Source organism: Dipteris shenzhenensis, chromosome 1, assembly GCF_047967505.1.
Source record: "Dipteris shenzhenensis isolate YYH24624 ecotype China chromosome 1, Dip_SZ_1.0, whole genome shotgun sequence".
Taxonomy (NCBI): domain Eukaryota; kingdom Viridiplantae; phylum Streptophyta; class Polypodiopsida; order Gleicheniales; family Dipteridaceae; genus Dipteris; species Dipteris shenzhenensis.
Genome location: NC_141596.1, coordinates 57537636 through 57554879, shown reverse-complemented (window position 1 = coordinate 57554879; position 17244 = coordinate 57537636). Strand labels below are relative to the sequence as shown.

General features: G+C 42.3%; 1 protein-coding gene across 3 annotated transcripts; it reads left to right on the top strand.

Moving 5' to 3' along the window:
- The first annotated feature begins 11622 nt into the window (after positions 1–11622).
- On the top strand, positions 11623–15631 carry LOC147906098 (pentatricopeptide repeat-containing protein At1g11290, chloroplastic-like). Of its 3 annotated transcripts, XR_015541269.1 has the most exons (3): positions 11623–11647; positions 12072–15393; positions 15514–15626. XR_015541269.1 is itself a non-coding variant. In XM_087376519.1 (2 exons), exon 2 carries the CDS (start codon positions 13321–13323, stop codon positions 15325–15327), a length of 2007 nt encoding a protein of 668 aa, XP_087232645.1. In that variant the 5' UTR covers positions 11623–11647; positions 12501–13320; the 3' UTR covers positions 15328–15631. The 3 variants fall into 3 exon arrangements, 2 of the variants coding, with proteins under 2 accessions (XP_087232645.1, XP_087232638.1); XM_087376519.1 differs by having other exon boundaries at positions 12501–15631; XM_087376512.1 differs by having other exon boundaries at positions 12072–15631.
- Positions 15632–17244: the final 1613 nt, after the last annotated feature.

Here is a 17244-nt window from a genome sequence, read left to right as displayed (position 1 = left end):
ACCAAGTGGATAGAAGGAAGAGCCACGGTGAAGGCCGATGCGAGATCCCCTGCCAAATTCTTATATGAACAAGTCATCATGCAGTTCGGTTGTCTATTGGACTTAGTTAGCAACTGAGGAACTCACTTCCTCAATGAAATGATAGCAATCCTGACTAGTGATTTTATGATCATACATAGGAAGTCAATGCCATTCTACCCTAGGGCAAATGGCTTGGCCAAGAGCTCCAATAAAACGTGCTGTAAGATCATCACATGTATAATAGAAGCCAGTCATATCGACTGGGAGCACAAACTCATAGCAGCATTATGGGCCTACAGGACCTCCTACAAAGTGGCCACGCACTGTACCCCCTTCAGCCTAGCCTTCGGGGTGGAGGCAGTGATGCCAATGGAGTATGTACTGCCTAGCCTTCATCTTACCATTAAGGAAAGACTCACAGAGAACATGCTAGCAGAACAGCTAGTTGACTTGAAAAGGTTAGAAGAGACAAGGTTGTGTGCAGCCTACTCTCTCTGGGTAGAAAAGGCCTGACGTAAAAAGTGGTTTGATCGTAACCTCAATAGCAAGGACTTGGCAGAAGGAGATTTGGCCACAACTTCTCCCGCGAGGTATGGGAAAAGCTACAGGCCCCCCAAACCCTCACAATCGCTTCAGTAAGAGCTATAAATGGCCAACTCCTACAAACTTTGGGTTTTGTGAATTTAAGTCTAATGGTTGTTCACCAGGTAGTAGCAATCGAAGAACTGATTATATTGGGAAGAACCTGGTGCTACGCCATGAACTGTCAAATTGACTGGTGCACCCGGACAACTTCACTCACCAATGGTGGCAGAATGGCAGTAGTCTCGCAGTTCTTCCCTTGCCGATCCATGACAATGAAGATACACAAAAGGATGGATTGGAAGCCCCAGCCACCTCCAACACCCCACCAAAAGGCCCAGCTCGAAGAGGAAAGAAAGCTAGCCATAGTGGTAAACTAGTGCCATTGCCTGCTCCACTGCCACCACCATCCTCCGCTCAGGAAATGCATGAATAACAAGTACAAGAGGCTATCCTCTGCACCCAACATCCCTTCGATCGGACCCGACTCCTAGAGGAAGTCCAAGCAACACAGAAGGCCCTGTTTGCCTTAGGGGCGTCTCTTCCAAAACCATCAGTTACAAGAAGAAGACCATGCCGCCAGCTCACACTACCACCTCATCCACTGCCACACCCCTCCAACAGCTCGGTCAACACCAACCACTTGGGCGGCCAAGACAAGAAGGTCGCTTGGGTCTCAAAGTCAAGGGTGCAAGCCGTGAAGGTTCTGTGGGGGTTAAAGGTCACTGTGCCTTAACCCCGGTTATGTACAATACTCAAACACATATATAAATGAATGAAAAAGAAGATTAGGGTGGTTCTGCACCCACCAAAACTTGTGTGGCTCTCTATCTCTCTCTCTCTCCTTCTTCCGTTCTTGCTTCCGTTGAGAGCACTCTCAACTGGTATCAGAGCCCGGGTGATCTAGCTGAGCATGCGTGAATGCTTTGAAGCTCAGTAGCTCTGTGGGAGGAAGGAGAAGCTTTGTGGGAAGCTTTGTGGGTGACTTTACTTGCATCCGAGTGTGCAGAGACCTTGAAGGAACCTTTGGAAAAGTCACTTTGGCTTTGCGAAGTGGTTTTGATAAGTGGTTTCAAAGAAAAAGTCGTTTTTTGAGCTTTTCCCTGTTCCGTTCGATGACAGAGACTCCGTATTGACTTGTAGAGGCAACTATTGCTTGCTTTTGGTGTCCACTTCACTTCAGGAGCTTGGAAACACCTTCATTCTTGAATCTGGGATCATTTCATTGGATTTCTGGCTCACTGTGTCAGTTCCTGCGTTTTTTACCCGAGTGTTGGAACTCAAGTTTGGAGCAACCATTTGTAGATCTGTCAGTTCCGGTGGACTCAGGAGGTCCTAAAACTTCTATGTTGCTCATCATTCGCACTCCGGTGGAGTTTACAAACAGCTCTGTTTCCAAAAACATTTTTTAGTCCGTGTGTTGGACCCAGTGATTGAGACCACGGTTTCCAAAACCGTCTGTCCCATTGCGTTCCGGACGCCCAAAAACCCCTACCTATCAGTTCTTGCATGATTCGGTGGAGGATTTTCAGAGTTATAGATCTCTGTGTATTCGATTTCATCTCTCTGTTATGCATTTTTCATTCTAAGGTTTTGAAACCTTAGATTTGTGCCACATGGCTGTGGATAAGTGTTGACTCCCATTTCGCACTCATCGGTTGGGATTTTGGAGTTCTAGAAGAAGAGAGATATTTGCAGATTTTCTTGCTGAGTCCGATTATGCAATGGCGCCCATGTTTTGAGGCATCTCAAGTTCTATCTCTGTGTATTCGATTTCATCTCTCTATTATGCATTTTTCATTCTAAGGTTTTGAAACCTTAGATTTATGCCACATGGCTGTGGATAAGTGTTGACTCCCATTTCGCACTCATCGGTTGGGATTTTGGAGTTCTAGAAGAAGAGAGATATTTGCAGATTTTCTTGCTGAGTCCGATTATGCAATGGCGCCCATGTTTTGAGGCATCTCAAGTTCTATTTTCAGTAGCGCTCATTACCTGTGGACTTTGATGAGATATTCTCTCCGGTTGTGAAGATGACCACACTTAGATGCATGCTTGGACTAGTGGCATCAGAGGATATGGAGCTTATGCAAATGGATGTCAAGACAGCTTTCTTGCATGGGGATTTGCATGAGGAAATTTACATGGTGCAGCCGGAAGGCTTTGAAGAAAAGGGCAAAGAGCATTTAGTTTGCAAGCTGAAGAAGAGTCTCTATGGTCTTAAGCAAGCGCCTAGAGAATGGTATCAGAAGTTTGATGCTTTCATTTGGTCCCAGGATTTTAGGAGGAGTGAAATTGATCACTGCCTCTACACTAAAAGGGCTAAGGATAATAGCCTGATAATCTTGGCACTATATGTGGATGATATGCTATTGGCTAGCAAGAATACTTATGAGCTAGATGCATTAAAGGCCAAGTTGCATGAGGCCTTTGATATGAAGGATTTGGGACTTGCAGGTCATATTCTTGGTATGCGCATCACGCGTGATCGGAGTAGGAAACTCCTTTGGCTTTCACAAAAAGAGTATGTTACAAAAGTATTGCAGCGTTTCAATATGGAGGGGGGGAAGGCAGTGAGTACTCCATTGCCTCCATATGTGAAACTGAGTCATACAGATAGTCCCAAATCAGATGAGGAAAGGGCCATGATGGCCAAGGTTCCTTATGCATCAGTAGTTGGGAGTCTTATGTATGCTATGATAGCTACTAGACCAGACATTGCATTTGCAGTGGGAGTTGTTAGCCGATATATGGCTAATCCAGGAAAGAGGCATTGGGAGGCAGTTAAGTGCATCATGAGGTACATGAAGGGTACCAAGGAGATGTGCATTTGCTTTGGTAAAGGAGATATGCGTGTACTTGGGTACACAGATTCAGACTATGCAGGGCATGTGGATAGTAGGAGATCCACTTCTGGTTATGTGTTCACCTTTGCAGGTGGTGCAGTGTCATGGATGTCTCGCGCACAGAAGTGCGTTGCTTTGTCTACCACAGAGGCTGAGTATGTTGCAGCCACAGAGGGTTGCAAGGAGGCTATATGGCTTGATCGGCTAGTGGGAGATTTGGGGATTTATACAGGTGTACCGACATTGCATAGTGATTCCATGAGTGCTATTCAGCTAGCACGGAATCCGGTCTTTCATGCAAAGACCAAACACATTGAGGTCATGTACCATTTCATCAGGGAGGTACTTGAGGACAAGCGCATAGAGCTTGTCAAGGTTCATACAGATGATAACCCTGCAGATATGCTGATGAAGAGTCTACCTAGTCAGCGGTTTGAGTATTGTCATGTATTGATGGGCATTGGATAGTACGCTCACTGGTTGTTCTCCCTCAAAGGCACATTGTCCTTTAAGTGGGAGGTTGTGGGGGTTAAAGGTCACTGTGCCTTAACCCCGGTTATGTACAATACTCAAACACATATATAAATGAATGAAAAAGAAGATTAGGGTGGTTCTGCACCCATGGTTCTGCACCCACCAAAACTTGTGTGGCTCTCTATCTCTCTCTCTCTCTCCTTCTTCTGTTCTTGCTTCTGTTGAGAGCACTCTCAGGTTCCAAAGGTAGCAACACAAGAACCCATGTCTCCCCGAGATACAACATTACAACAACCTGCCAACGAACTGAATGAAGCAGGCTAGCCCCAAGGTATCGAGTACACACTAGTACCACGAATGGTCTGACTCAACACAAATCTCGCTAAGGGTAGCCAGGGAGCACTGACCCCTCCCTTAAGGGGTGTTACACAAGAACCTCCCTCTGATTCCGAAGGCAAACCCTCCAAAGTACCACCTTTGACCGTACCGACCCACTCATGAATGCAAGGGTCTATGCCAAGGGTAGTCACACAAGACCCCGCTTCCCCCAAGAAGATGGACCACACCGCAACAACTAAACCTAGTGCAAATGTGCCTCTGGTGTCCAAGGTAAAAAACAAGCTGGACAATTACTCTACGTGGCTTTTTACACGCTATGCAGCAGTACGGCATCTGCCCACACCGCATTCCTCATAATCATTGAGTTCAGGTCTAGGTGAGTCAGTACGGTAGGCATCTCACCCGATGCACCCGTAGCCCACCAGTCCCTGCCAAACACGCTCACACACACACACACCCATGGTCAACACTAGGTGATTAGAGTTAGTACGTTCATGTTTTGCATTTGTTCACCATTTTGCACACTGACCTCACAATCATGCCTGCACCACACAAGTGCACTCTACTCACTCACTTTTCTTCACACCCCACACCCCCCTTCTCTCTCTCTCTCTCTCTCTCTCTCTCTCTCTCTCTCTCTCTCTCTCTCTCTTCCTTTTGCTTCTTTACACAATCAATATCCCATCGGTCGTCGCCATCAAGGTATCCTGCCAACCATCGCAACCCCAACATCCCATTGACCATCACAACCCCAACATCCCACCGACCATCGCCATTGCGTATCCCACCAATCGCCGCCAAAAGATTACTCTAGTCGTTGCCAAAGAGTATCCTGCCGATTGTTGCCAAACAAATATGTCATTTGTAGTCTCTTCTTGTAGATTGAGTCATCACAAATCAAGCCGCAATTTCAACTTTTAGTACTCCTCAGAGACTGCCTAGTACTCTGTTGTTATCACAAATCATAATTGCCATGAGAGCTTGTCTACCATGACTATTGTCCATCAACCCATTTCTTATGTTGTTGTTCACAAGGAATTGCACCGAAGAGTAGATTCATCTTACAACGTTGCCGGCTTACATGATAAAGAGTCACCTGAATAGTTGATTTTTTTGAATAAATGGAGGCAACCTCTTATGATGGCAGAGCTGTTACATCCTTTCCTCTATGAAGGTCAAGTCTCAGTAGTTATACTCACAAGGCTAATGTCATCTCACCTATCATTACACTTGCAACTCCTCAATATCTCATCCAGCTTTGATACGAGTGAAATGACATCAACATGAGGGATTTTTCTAAGTTGACCACCTAGCCACAATTTCGTAGAGTGCTCCCTTACGTCAATGTATGTGAACTCTCCCTGAGTTCTCTTTCTTTTCATATCCTTCTATGTAGAGCCTCTCGCTAGAAATCTCCCCTGAACCCAACACTTGCCAAGTGGCTCCTTGTTTGGTGCCACATGTCCCACTAGGAACCTTATCATTCGAGCCCTCTCATGGGCTTCCCTTTGCTCCTCTTCATTAATGCCTAGGCCTAGGAATAAACCTAGACCAAAATCATCAAAGCCCCATTAAGTGCAAGTGTTGTCAAGCCCTCTTGGTCTCTGCCTCACCATAACCAAGCCTCAGGCTTCCATGAGTATGGCTGACGTAACATTTTGCCAACTCCTTCTACCTTGACATAGGCGTTCTTCTCTCTTAGTCATGTACCTTTGGCACCTCTCCAAGCATGTGTCAAACATTGGTCAAAGTGTGAAGAATCATGCAAGTTGCTTGAGAATACTCCTCTATCTAGACACTAGTAGTCAGACCGGTCGTCAAACACCATACTTAGAAGTATCTTTTATAGTAATGTGCTAACCCAAGCTACTACCATATCTTTTACTGCTATTAGCATAAACTATTGCTCTCAATGTTTGTGCACTCAATTCTAAGACTACGTCAATCCACTCAATTCCCCACTTTTTCTTTCAGCATGTCAAATCCTCCAACTTTTTGGGCCGAAAATTGACAGTCTTTTCTTCAGTTGACTAGTGTCCTCAGTGCTCGGTGCTCAATGTAGGTGCTTGGTTAGGGGAAATGCTCAGGTAGATGCCCTCTCTTGCAATTCTAGGTATGCTTAGTATACAAAACCTACTCAATGCTTGATTGCACGAGTTTGACATAGTGTGTTCTATCAAGAGGTTTGTGCTGAGTGGGAGAAATGGTATGGGGGCAAGTAGATGAGCATGCATAATGGAAAGATGAGTGATGCAAGAAATCAGGAATGCACCGAGGTACCAAGCCCAATACTTGTTTTATAAAATCAGCCATAGCCTGTTACAAATGACCACAATTGCAACTGTGCTTGTGCAACAATTGTGTGCAGCTTCCAGTCTCACTCTCTCTCACCTTTGCTTAAGGCACAACACTAACCAAGAGTAGCTCAACCCTATCCAGACTACTCGACTCAAACTTAGACACTAACAAGCAAGGAGAGCAAGCTTGTTCTACCTTACTTGTTGTTTGAGCATCTATCTATTGATTTGGATTGAAGTTAAGGTTGTGGGCAAATGGTCGTCAATGGTGAGGGACACCTCCAGGATGATTGCAAAGGCTTCACTATATCTTGCACTTTCCTTGAGTGTTTTGTCATAACTGCTTTGCATAATTGATGCATGTCTCTGTCCAAGGCTCTGATGAGTGTTTCCTGGCTTGTCCATTTGATTTTAGAGTTTCTATTGATTAATGGCCAATTGCGAGGAGCATTTGCATTACCTAGATCATGATGATTGGCATCCCACCAGTAGCGAGACAGGGAACCGCATCAAATGTGGGATGCGTGCGAAAGGAAGATGGAGCCTACATGTATTGAATGCTTAAATGCTTAAATGCTGTGGGATTGGCTAGAAAAAGTTCGCGTAGCTCAATGGTTTCGTGTGTGAAGTTGTGGTTCAATCTAAGTCCCAAACTGGCAAGATATGGACCCTCAATGTTAGGGGAATTTAGGGGCCCTTTGGTCATTATGTTCAAGTGTGAATGAACTTTAAGTCTAACTGAGGGGAATAACTGACCCAACTTAGTTGACCTAACTGACCCAATCCAGTTAATGTAACCTTGTCCCTCCTCCTCAACCCTTATCCCTCGAATCTGCAAAGGAGACTAGCTCTCCACTCCTCAACCTTGGACTCCTCCTCCTAAACCCTGCAACCCCCTCTGAGAACCCTGGAACTCCTATTTAGCTCTCTCAACCATGTCCCCCTTTGGAACCTTGAAATCCCCTTCTAAACCCGTGAACTCCCATGGAGGCGAGAGCCTCCATTAATCGTTATAATCAATCCCTCTTTCTCATTCACGTACACATGAGATCTGCTTTCCACGCTTTAGCCTACACCTCTCACCGAAACATGACCTAAAGACCTATGCTACACTTGTGAACACCTATGCTACAACAAGCAAAACGACACGACTGTAGGTGACCAACACCCTTGGAACCTGCACATGGGTAAAACAGAGACAACAGCTCTCCAAATAGCTTTGCTTATTCAAAGTTTTTAACTTTTGCATTGGTTTTAATAAATTGAGCATCTTGGTCAATTGATCCACAATAGCCCACACAATGCCATGCACGCTTTGTGTCATTAACCCTACAATAAAGTACATGGAGATGCTTTAGATAGGATATCCAAAGGATGTAGCATACTACCTACCTTAAGACATTCAACTTTATTGACCTAGCTTTTTCACAGTTCAAACATCTAATTTATTCCAAGCAAAAACAATCACCTTTTTAGAACTACATATATCTTCTCAATTCTCGGGTGTCTTGCACTAGGACCATCATCACAGTCAAAAATAATTTAAATTTGGATGTAAATAGATTCTCTTTTGATATATCTACTTGTCTCTTGATCTCACTCTCTGAAGTTAATCTTCTTGATTCCAATCTAGTTAAATTGTTTTGATCTTGATCTTTGAGGATATTTCCCAAAATCTCATCTGACGAAACCTTGCTTTGGAACAAAAGAATCAGAGTTAAAATAGTCTTTGAAATTGGAACAAAATAATTGGGGGTGAAATAGATATTTGGAACAAAAGAAGTTAAGGAGAGGGGTGGAAAAAGTGTCTATGATGTGAGTTTTTATTGCCTAAATATTTTAGCAAAATTTCCTAAATATGGCCTACATATTTATTGCCTAAATATTATAGCAAATTTTGCTAAATATTGCCTTATGACAGTATTCATAAGGCAATATTACCTTATGGTGTGATATTGTAGCAAATTTTCCTAAATATTTCCTTATGACAGTTTTCATAAGTGTTATAAATGTCACTAGAGCATTAGTTCAACCAAATGGCATTACTTTAAAGTAATAATGCCCCTATCTAGAACGAAAAGATGTTTTGGCTACATCTTTTTCACTGATTCATACCGTGATCTAGATCTTAAATCAATTATAGTAAAATATTAAGCTAGCCCCTTGCAATTGATTAAAGAGCTCCTCAATGTAAGGAGTAAGCTATGTAGTTTTTATTGTGATTTTATATAATGCTTGGTATTCTATGCATAAGCTCATAGTCTTTACCAATAAAATAGTGAAGACCAACATGAGCTAGTTGGTTGAATTTGACCCTTTTAAAGATATTCAACTAATAGTTTTTCTACCGTCCCTCCATTTGACTAAGCCTATAAGGGTGTTTATAAATAGAGGCAAATCCAAAAAATATATCTGTTTTATGATCTGCCTTTCTCTCAGGGGGCAAGTCAAAAAAAAAAAGTTGTCATTAGATTCAACCATTAGATCATCAAAAGAAACGTTATTATTTTCAACAACCTCAAATAAAAGTCTACTTTGTTCAAGTGAAAAAAAATAAATTAACTAACAATGAAATGAATTCACAAATATATACCTCTCGTTCTTATTAGTTGAGTCATTCAAATTCCATCAAACAAATGAACAGAGAATTAGGAGAATCATGTTTCCCCTAATTTTGGAAGACTCTACAATGCTTTTTAAATGTGCGAGGATTGTTTATACAAATTAGCTACAAGATATGTGCAAGATTATAAAGCCGTTCTTGACCTAGGACCACATCTATCTAGCAAGATGCATAATTTGTCATAGCCTTGAATGCAAATGTCGACACCACGTATCATGGTGCCCTAAACTTTTTAATCACCACCCTTTGTAAGAGAGAGAACATTTTTGTGGGCACTTGGACTCTCAAGAAACTTTATCATTGATTGAATTTCTATATTAAGACTGTGGTTTTCTAGTTTTGTGAGTTTTAAATGAGGAATTTGATAATCACCATAATCTACTTTCTCCAAATCCATAGATTCCTTGTTGGTATCTTCTTCAACAATCTCTTTCCTTTTGCTCACTCTTTCCTCAGTTTTTGTAGTTGGCCTTTCCCCCTCCAAACTTGTCTTAAAGTAAAATATTTATCTAGAAAGGACAATGCACTATCTACTTCCCTATTATTTGTTCATGGTCTTGGAATGCACTCTCTACTTCCTAGTATTTGTTCATGGTCTAGGAATTTAAATTTGGATCTAAATAGGTTCTCTTTTGATATGTCTACTTGTCTCTTAATCTCACTCTCTAAAGTCAATCTTCTCGATTTCCAATCTCTAAAGTTAAATTGTTTGATCTTGATCTTTGAGGTTATTTCCCCAAATCTCAGACGTCGTATTGGCTTTCCTTTGCTTCTCTTCATCCCTAGGAAAGCCATGAGAGGTTATTGGCTTTCCTTTGTTTCTCTTCATTCCTAGGAATAACTCGAGACCCCAGCCCTCTAAGCCCACTGATTAATGCAAGCATTGTTGAGCCCTCATGGTCTACCACCTATACCATGGTCTCCGTATTATAGGTGACAAAAAAATAGGAATCAGGGACCAAGCAACCGAATCACTTCGTAACTGAGCCACTAGGATCTTCCATAGATGCCAAAAGAAGGGACAATATTGGAATGAATCCCATCGGTGAACCTCCTTGGAGAATTAGATTTCGAGGATTTTGATGTGAGTTTGATGAATAGATCATGGATCTAGGAAAAAGGAGAAGAGAAGCCAAGCCCTCTATAAGCAATCGTCTTGGAGGTCCTTTGCAAAATCCCCTGTTGACACGCCATAGAGAGTTGGAAACTTGAATCAAGGTAGTCGATGGATGAAGTCAACCTACCCTAGACATCATCATTGAGGACCTACTAATCATAGTAAACGATATCACCACATCAAGCAACTTCTATGTGGGACACAGGGAGGAAGGAGTTACCTTAGGTCAACCTTCAATCAGCTATTGGGCATATATCATTTGGCGCATCCAAGGATGCCTTAGGGCCTATGCACACGAGGCATGGAATGCGAGACTGGTGGAGGTTGGCTCAAATTTAGGCTCAATGCACACACGGTAAACGATGCGCCACTGATGGAGCTGGCACTCATTTTGACGTAGGGATGGAGCTTCATTGGTGCTCGAATTTGCACCTCCATTTTGGAGGTTGCAACTTTGAGCATTTGTGCTCCATTTCGCATCCAGCCAATAGAGGACTGCCATTTGGCTCTGAGCATTGTCTTTAATGCTACTCCCACAATCCAGAGCCTCTGAGCAACCAATAAAAACTGCTCTGCAACAATGCACCTCCCTGCAGGTAGTCAGCTCGTCCATAGATGCATTAAAGATTGTCCGTCTGGTTCAAGCGACTCTCCTTTTGGTTCACGCGAGAGAATGAATTTGGGCTTCTCTAGAAGTCGCACCAAAGGCACATTTGTGGCCTCGTGGGCATTGGCTCTTAGAGGCTTGGTTGGAGCGCCACTGGTGCTGGAATTGGCACCTCCATTTTGAAGTGTGAAGATTCGGACATTGGTGTCCTCCAACCAATCAGCAGTTGCCACAGAGCTCCCTAAAGGCTCACAGAAAGCCCCCTCAGCTCGTAGGCTCCAAATTTTCGTTCACGCGAAATAATAGATTTCAGCCTTCGGTCTCGCACCAACTGCGCACGCTCCCCCATGTGATTCTTCAAAATTGTTGTGATAGTGCAACTATAGCCACTCCCTTCTCTGAATAAAATTCGATGCTACTCTCTCTCATTGAGAAACGTTCAAACACTTCCCCTCAGGAGTTGGTATGATTTGAGAAGAGTCACCTTGATGGCTAGATCAAATATGAATCGTGGTGCAACTGTGAATTGGGTGTCGCCAGTTTCGGTGACCCAAAGAAAAAGAACAATGGAGAGCCCTTTGATTGGATCAAGCAGCAATTTTCGAATAGCGAGGAGGCTGCAAGCTTGTGAATACCCTCCTGCGCGGCCCGTGATCTCAGCGTGTCCAAAGTTTTAACCATGCCACTGATAGTCATTTTAGGAGCGAGGCTTGTTTGCTCAAGTCCAAGGCTTGAAAGAGGGTACGCCTTGCTTTATGTGTTCGTCATTGTACAAATTTTTGCTATATATGTCACAATATATATATATATAGAGAGAGAGAGAGAGAGAGAGAGAGATCTATTAACGTCTGTGGAACACCAAAAAGATCGATGGGACTAATAAGTGGCTTATTACATCAAATCCCCAAAATGTAAATGCATGAAGCGTCTCCATAGGAGTGCATGAAGCATCTCCAATCTTATTATAAAGGCAACTATTTGTAATGGTAACATAATATAGCCATCGTAATTCCTTGATAATTGCTTTTCCTTCTCTGTAAACAGCCCATTTGCCCTTTTTCCTTGTTTTCTTACTTTGATGCGTGTTATCTATATCCACATCCTCATGCCTTTCTATTTATGAGTTTGTCTAAGAATCTTTATCTTTGCTGCCCTGTTTTTGCAGAAAATTAGAGCATGTGACCCATTTTGAAGATCCCCACGTATGTCTTCATAATTCCACGGCACATTGGGTATCTTTTCTATGAGGCTGCTTTTGTGTCTGTCTCTGCATTATACCATCCCTCTAGCAGTCCCTTAGTTCATAGAGAAAGCATTATCAGGTCTTGCTTCCTTTTGAACGACCCCAAGTATGTCTTCGTAATTCCACGCCACATTGGGTAACTTTTCTATGAGGCTACTTCTGTGTATCCCTCTATATTATACTGTCCATCTGGCAGTCCCCCAATTGGTAGAGACAAAAGCATTTCAAATCTTGCTTTATTTTTCTCTTACTTCCTCATGAAGGTCCATTTTGTAAACTTTGTTATCCACTTTTGCTGTCTCTTTTTTTCCATTGACTTCATCTAAGTGTTGATCATGTCCTGAATAGTAGAAACAAGCTGTGGAGCAAGAGGAGATGTATTATATTGCTGTATGACCTGTTCAAGGTTCATGGTTTAATGCTAGAGATATACCTCAGTTCAGCTAGTCGAGAGATCATGTGTAAGGGCGGTTGGTCAGCAAGATTCAGGAGGCAGCACCGAAAACAGTGGGTTTATTGTTGTTTTATTGACGAATGCTTTTGTTTCCATCGTATGGGCACGTCTCATCTCATGGCTTAGAGATTTCGGCATAGTAGATGATGTTATCTAGGCAATGATGGCCTGTATGGGAGAGTCATGGATAGAGTATGTACAAATCATGGGATGTCAAAAGAGGTCAGTAGCACGAATAGGGGTGAAGCAAGGTTGCCCCCTCTCCCCCACTCTTTTTGGCCCATATGTTGATGAGTTGTTCTCCTTTGTGGACACCTTTGGGGGACGAAGATCACCACTGGTGCAAACTCTTGTCCTCATCCTGCTTTACGCCGATAATGTAGTGTTAGTGCCGATAGTTTGCAGCAGTACATGGATGCCCTACAGATTTCTTGCAATAACTGGGATGTGAAGGTCAACCATGGGAAAACCAAGGCAATATCTTCAATACCAACAAAATGCAGCTCCACCGTAAGACACAAAGGAATTGAGGGTTTTCAACTTCTACATTTGCAGAATCAGAATCAGCTGCTTCAAAAGTATCTGAAGTACAGCCTTTTCCAAAGTCACAGACATACAGCTTTTTTTGGAAGAAGCGTACGCTAAACGTTTGATTTGAAATTGGCTCACAGTGGTGTAAGTTTGCAATAAAGGAATATGTTATGAAGTTCTTTTGACATGCTAAGATATTTGCATCGAAGTTGTTGTCATAACAAAGCAGTACTGTCTGGTACTTTCAGGTTGAAAGATACTGGAGATTCTCACCCTTTTTCTAAGGGTTTGAGTATACTAAGTGAGAATGGAAAGCTAGATGAGACACTGCAGGCCATAGGCCTTATGTACCAGCAAGGAATTTCTGTTACCTACATCACTTTCTATTACATATTGCAGGCATGCATCAAGAAAAAAGATCTTGCAGCAGGAAGGACCTTACATGCTTTCATTATGAACAGTGGATTTGATGCAAACACATTTTTGGGGAGCCACCTGATCCGCATGTTTGCTGTCTGTGGGAGTTTGTTTGATGCAAACCAAGTATTTAACAAACTTGCAAAACCAAATGTGTTTGCATGGAGTGCAATCATTTCAGCACATGGCAAGCTCAGACAGTCTGGGCAGGCTATCAGTCTGTTCAATGATATGCAGCAGCAATCAAGCGTTGAGATAGATGAATATGTTTTGGTTGCTGTCCTCAAAGCATGTACCAACAGGACAACACTGAAACAAGGCAAGGTGATCCATGCCCAAATCTTTGCTAGAGGGCTGGAGTCAGTTGACATTGTTGGCAACACTCTTATTGACATGTATGCCAAATGCGGGAGCCTGAAGGATGCACACGAATTGTTTGACAGATTGTCCAGGCAAGATGTTGTGACATGGAATGCCATGATTTCAGGTTGTACTCACTGTGGTAATGGCCAAGCAGCATTGCAAGTTTTTCAACAAATGCAGCAGGAGCATGTGCAGCCAGACAATGTTACATTTATCAGCGTCCTGAAGGCATGCTCTAGCATAAGGGTGCTAAATCAGGGAAAGTTGATCCATGGTCTTCTCATTGGGAGTGGCATTGAGTCGAATGTGTCTGTTGGGAGTACCCTAATTGATATGTATGGTAAATGTGGGAGTCTCGAGGATGCAAAGAAAATCTTTGCTCATCTGCCAGAGAGAAATGTAGTGACTTGGACTGCAATGACTGTAGGGTATACCCAGCATGATTGTAGTCAGGAGGCACTACAACTTTTTTGCCAAATGCTACAGGAGGGTCTAAGTCCAGACAGGATTATATATATTAGCATGTTGCAGGCATGTTCTAAATTACTAGCACTGGATCAAGGCAAAGTGATTCATGCTTACGTTATTGAGCTCGGTGTTGAGTCAGATGCAAATGTTGGGAGTGCGCTTATTGACATGTTTTTCAAATGTGGAAGTGCTAAAAGTGCATGCAGAGTGTTTGATAACATTGTAGAACGGAATGTGGTGACTTGGAACGCGATGATTGCAGGATATGCCCAACATAGCGACTATAGTTTGGCCCTGCAGTTTTTCAAGGACATGCAAGCAGAAGGCTTTAAACCAGATGGTGTGACTTTTGTTTCAGTTCTTTCTGCTTGCAGTCATGCAGGTTTTGTAGAAAACGGCTGCCACTACTTTCAGTCAATGAGAACAGATCATGGCCTCAGACCAACAGTTGACCACTATGTTTGTATGGTGGACCTCCTTGGCCGAGCAGGACATCTGAATGAGGCAGAAAACTTACTGAGAACTGGTCCATATCAACCATCTGTTGTGGGCTGGAGAACTGTGCTCAGTCACTGCAGAACACATGGCAATGTAGACCTAGCTAGGCAATGCTTTGATCATGCTTTCAGGATGGATCCTGGAGATTCGACTAATAGTGTGCTTATGTGGAATATATTTGTTGATGCTAACATGTGGGAGGATGCAGGTAAAATAGTAGAGTTGAGAAATTGTGCATATTTGTGGAAGAAGCCAGGAAAAGCTCTCATTGAGGTGGACAAAAAGGCTTATGATTTTACTCTTGCTGATAAGAGCCACACAGAAAGTGATTATATCCAGGAAAAGCTAGAGAGTTTGAGTGGGCAAATGAAGGAGGAAGGATATGTGCCAAATGTGGTGCAACTTCTGTCAGATGATGACAATTTTCCTTGGGACACAAAAGTGTAATTGGCATGAGAATGAAAAGACAACTATGTGGGCGATAAGAAACAGCCCACAACACATGCAAAAACTGTAAGAGAAACTTACGTTTAAGTCGCACAATGTGACCTGGAGCCTGAAGATTAAGCACTTTCTGCATTATGATCATCCCATACTGTAATTGCATTCCCATAATTTTTTGGTTTTGTGCAGTCGACGGATATGACATTGGGTTTCGATTGCAAAGAAGGTATGGGTATGCATAGGCTTTCAGCAAGAGCTGGTGTCCGAATCACACACACATAGGTACACTCTATGTCATTGTTTCAAGGGGGTCTTGAATCAGCTCATGTATTTATGGTTGTCCATATTATCTTTACGTTGACAAGGCTTTGATCTTTAAAGATATTGTTGATGAATATGAACATGCACTATATGAAATTTCATGCATCAAGCATTTGCACCTGTATACGTGCAATGTGCAAGAGGTTGGTCATGCAACTTCTGAGTGAACTGCATAGGGTTGAAGTTGATGCTGTTGTTCTATGTCAGATTAGCACATATGGGCCTTTGCAATGCCCTGCTTCTTGGGTCTGTTCTTGAATTTCTTCTTTTTCTATCTTTGGGTCTGTTCAAGGAATATAACATGAAGAATGGATGGAAATTTTGTTGAGATGTTAAGTTGCACTTTATAATGCATGGTCTACTAAGGGCCTTAAATGGCTCAAGGGGATGTTAATCCTAACGAGCATGAATTTAGAGCTTTCCAAATCTAATACTTGTAGTGTAGAACTAGCTACTTTGTGTATGTGCACTTCTGTCCACTCGCCTCTCCCCCTATCTTTCAACCTGGTATCAAAAGCCCTCTTTGCATAAGGTCTATGAATCCCAAGCCCTTGCTGTTGTCAAGCCATAATTCATCACCTTGCGGAACTGCATTGTTCTGGTTGTCAACAGATGTGCTATCCTCTTTCATTTTTATGGTAGTGTTTCATTCCAAAATTTTTAATTTCTTTTACAATTCATGTGTGTAATCCTTTTTTTTTTTAAAGGACTTGTACGTGACCATTGGCTTCAACTTCTGGATCCTCGTCCAAATGGGCTGATTAATTGCCACTTTTTTAAGGTGATGTCACCTTTCCTGGTGAGAATACTTACTGATGTTAGATAGGTCTAACCTACTGCATATGGTGTTCATTCCATAGTTTGGAATCTGTGGGACATGTTTATAATAGTAACAAATCACCCTCTACTACGTGATCATGTCCTGGTTACATATCTCAGCATGCAAGTCGATTGCCCCACTTGAGACCATGCATTTACTCCATTGATAGAGTTTTTATAAAGTATTCCATTAATGGATGCAACACTTAGGTGGGCTAAAACATTAATCATGCATGTAAAGCACGAGGAGGCCCAAATTTAGTTGAACCAATACTAACTGAACTACTTCCCAAAATTGGAGCTATGAGTATTATGCATTGCACTTATGTAGATACTAGACCCCATTTAATAAATACAAGGGAATTCGATAACAAAAAAGAAGGGAACTTGTCCCTAAAAGGAGGAGAAAGATGAATATGACAATAGTAGTGAGAAAGAATCCTAGACCAAAATGACCATAGCAATGAGGAAGGAAAGGACCCCTTGGTGAGATCAAATACAAGAGCCTCAGGAGTACGTTGCACAAGGTTTTCAAGGAGTTGGATATCTCAAGGGAACCTATATCAAATAAAAAGTGATGCACTTAGTTCAAAACAACAAGGCCATATAATAATATAGATTATACTATAGAAGACTTTTGATACCAATCCAAGAGGACATTTTATGCTGACCAAATGTTTCATGAAGATGAAGATGCTCATAAGAAATTAAGACCATGTTAGGCTCAAAGATAAGTCCGAGGTCATAGTGATCAAGGAAATAGCAATCACTTTCAAAACA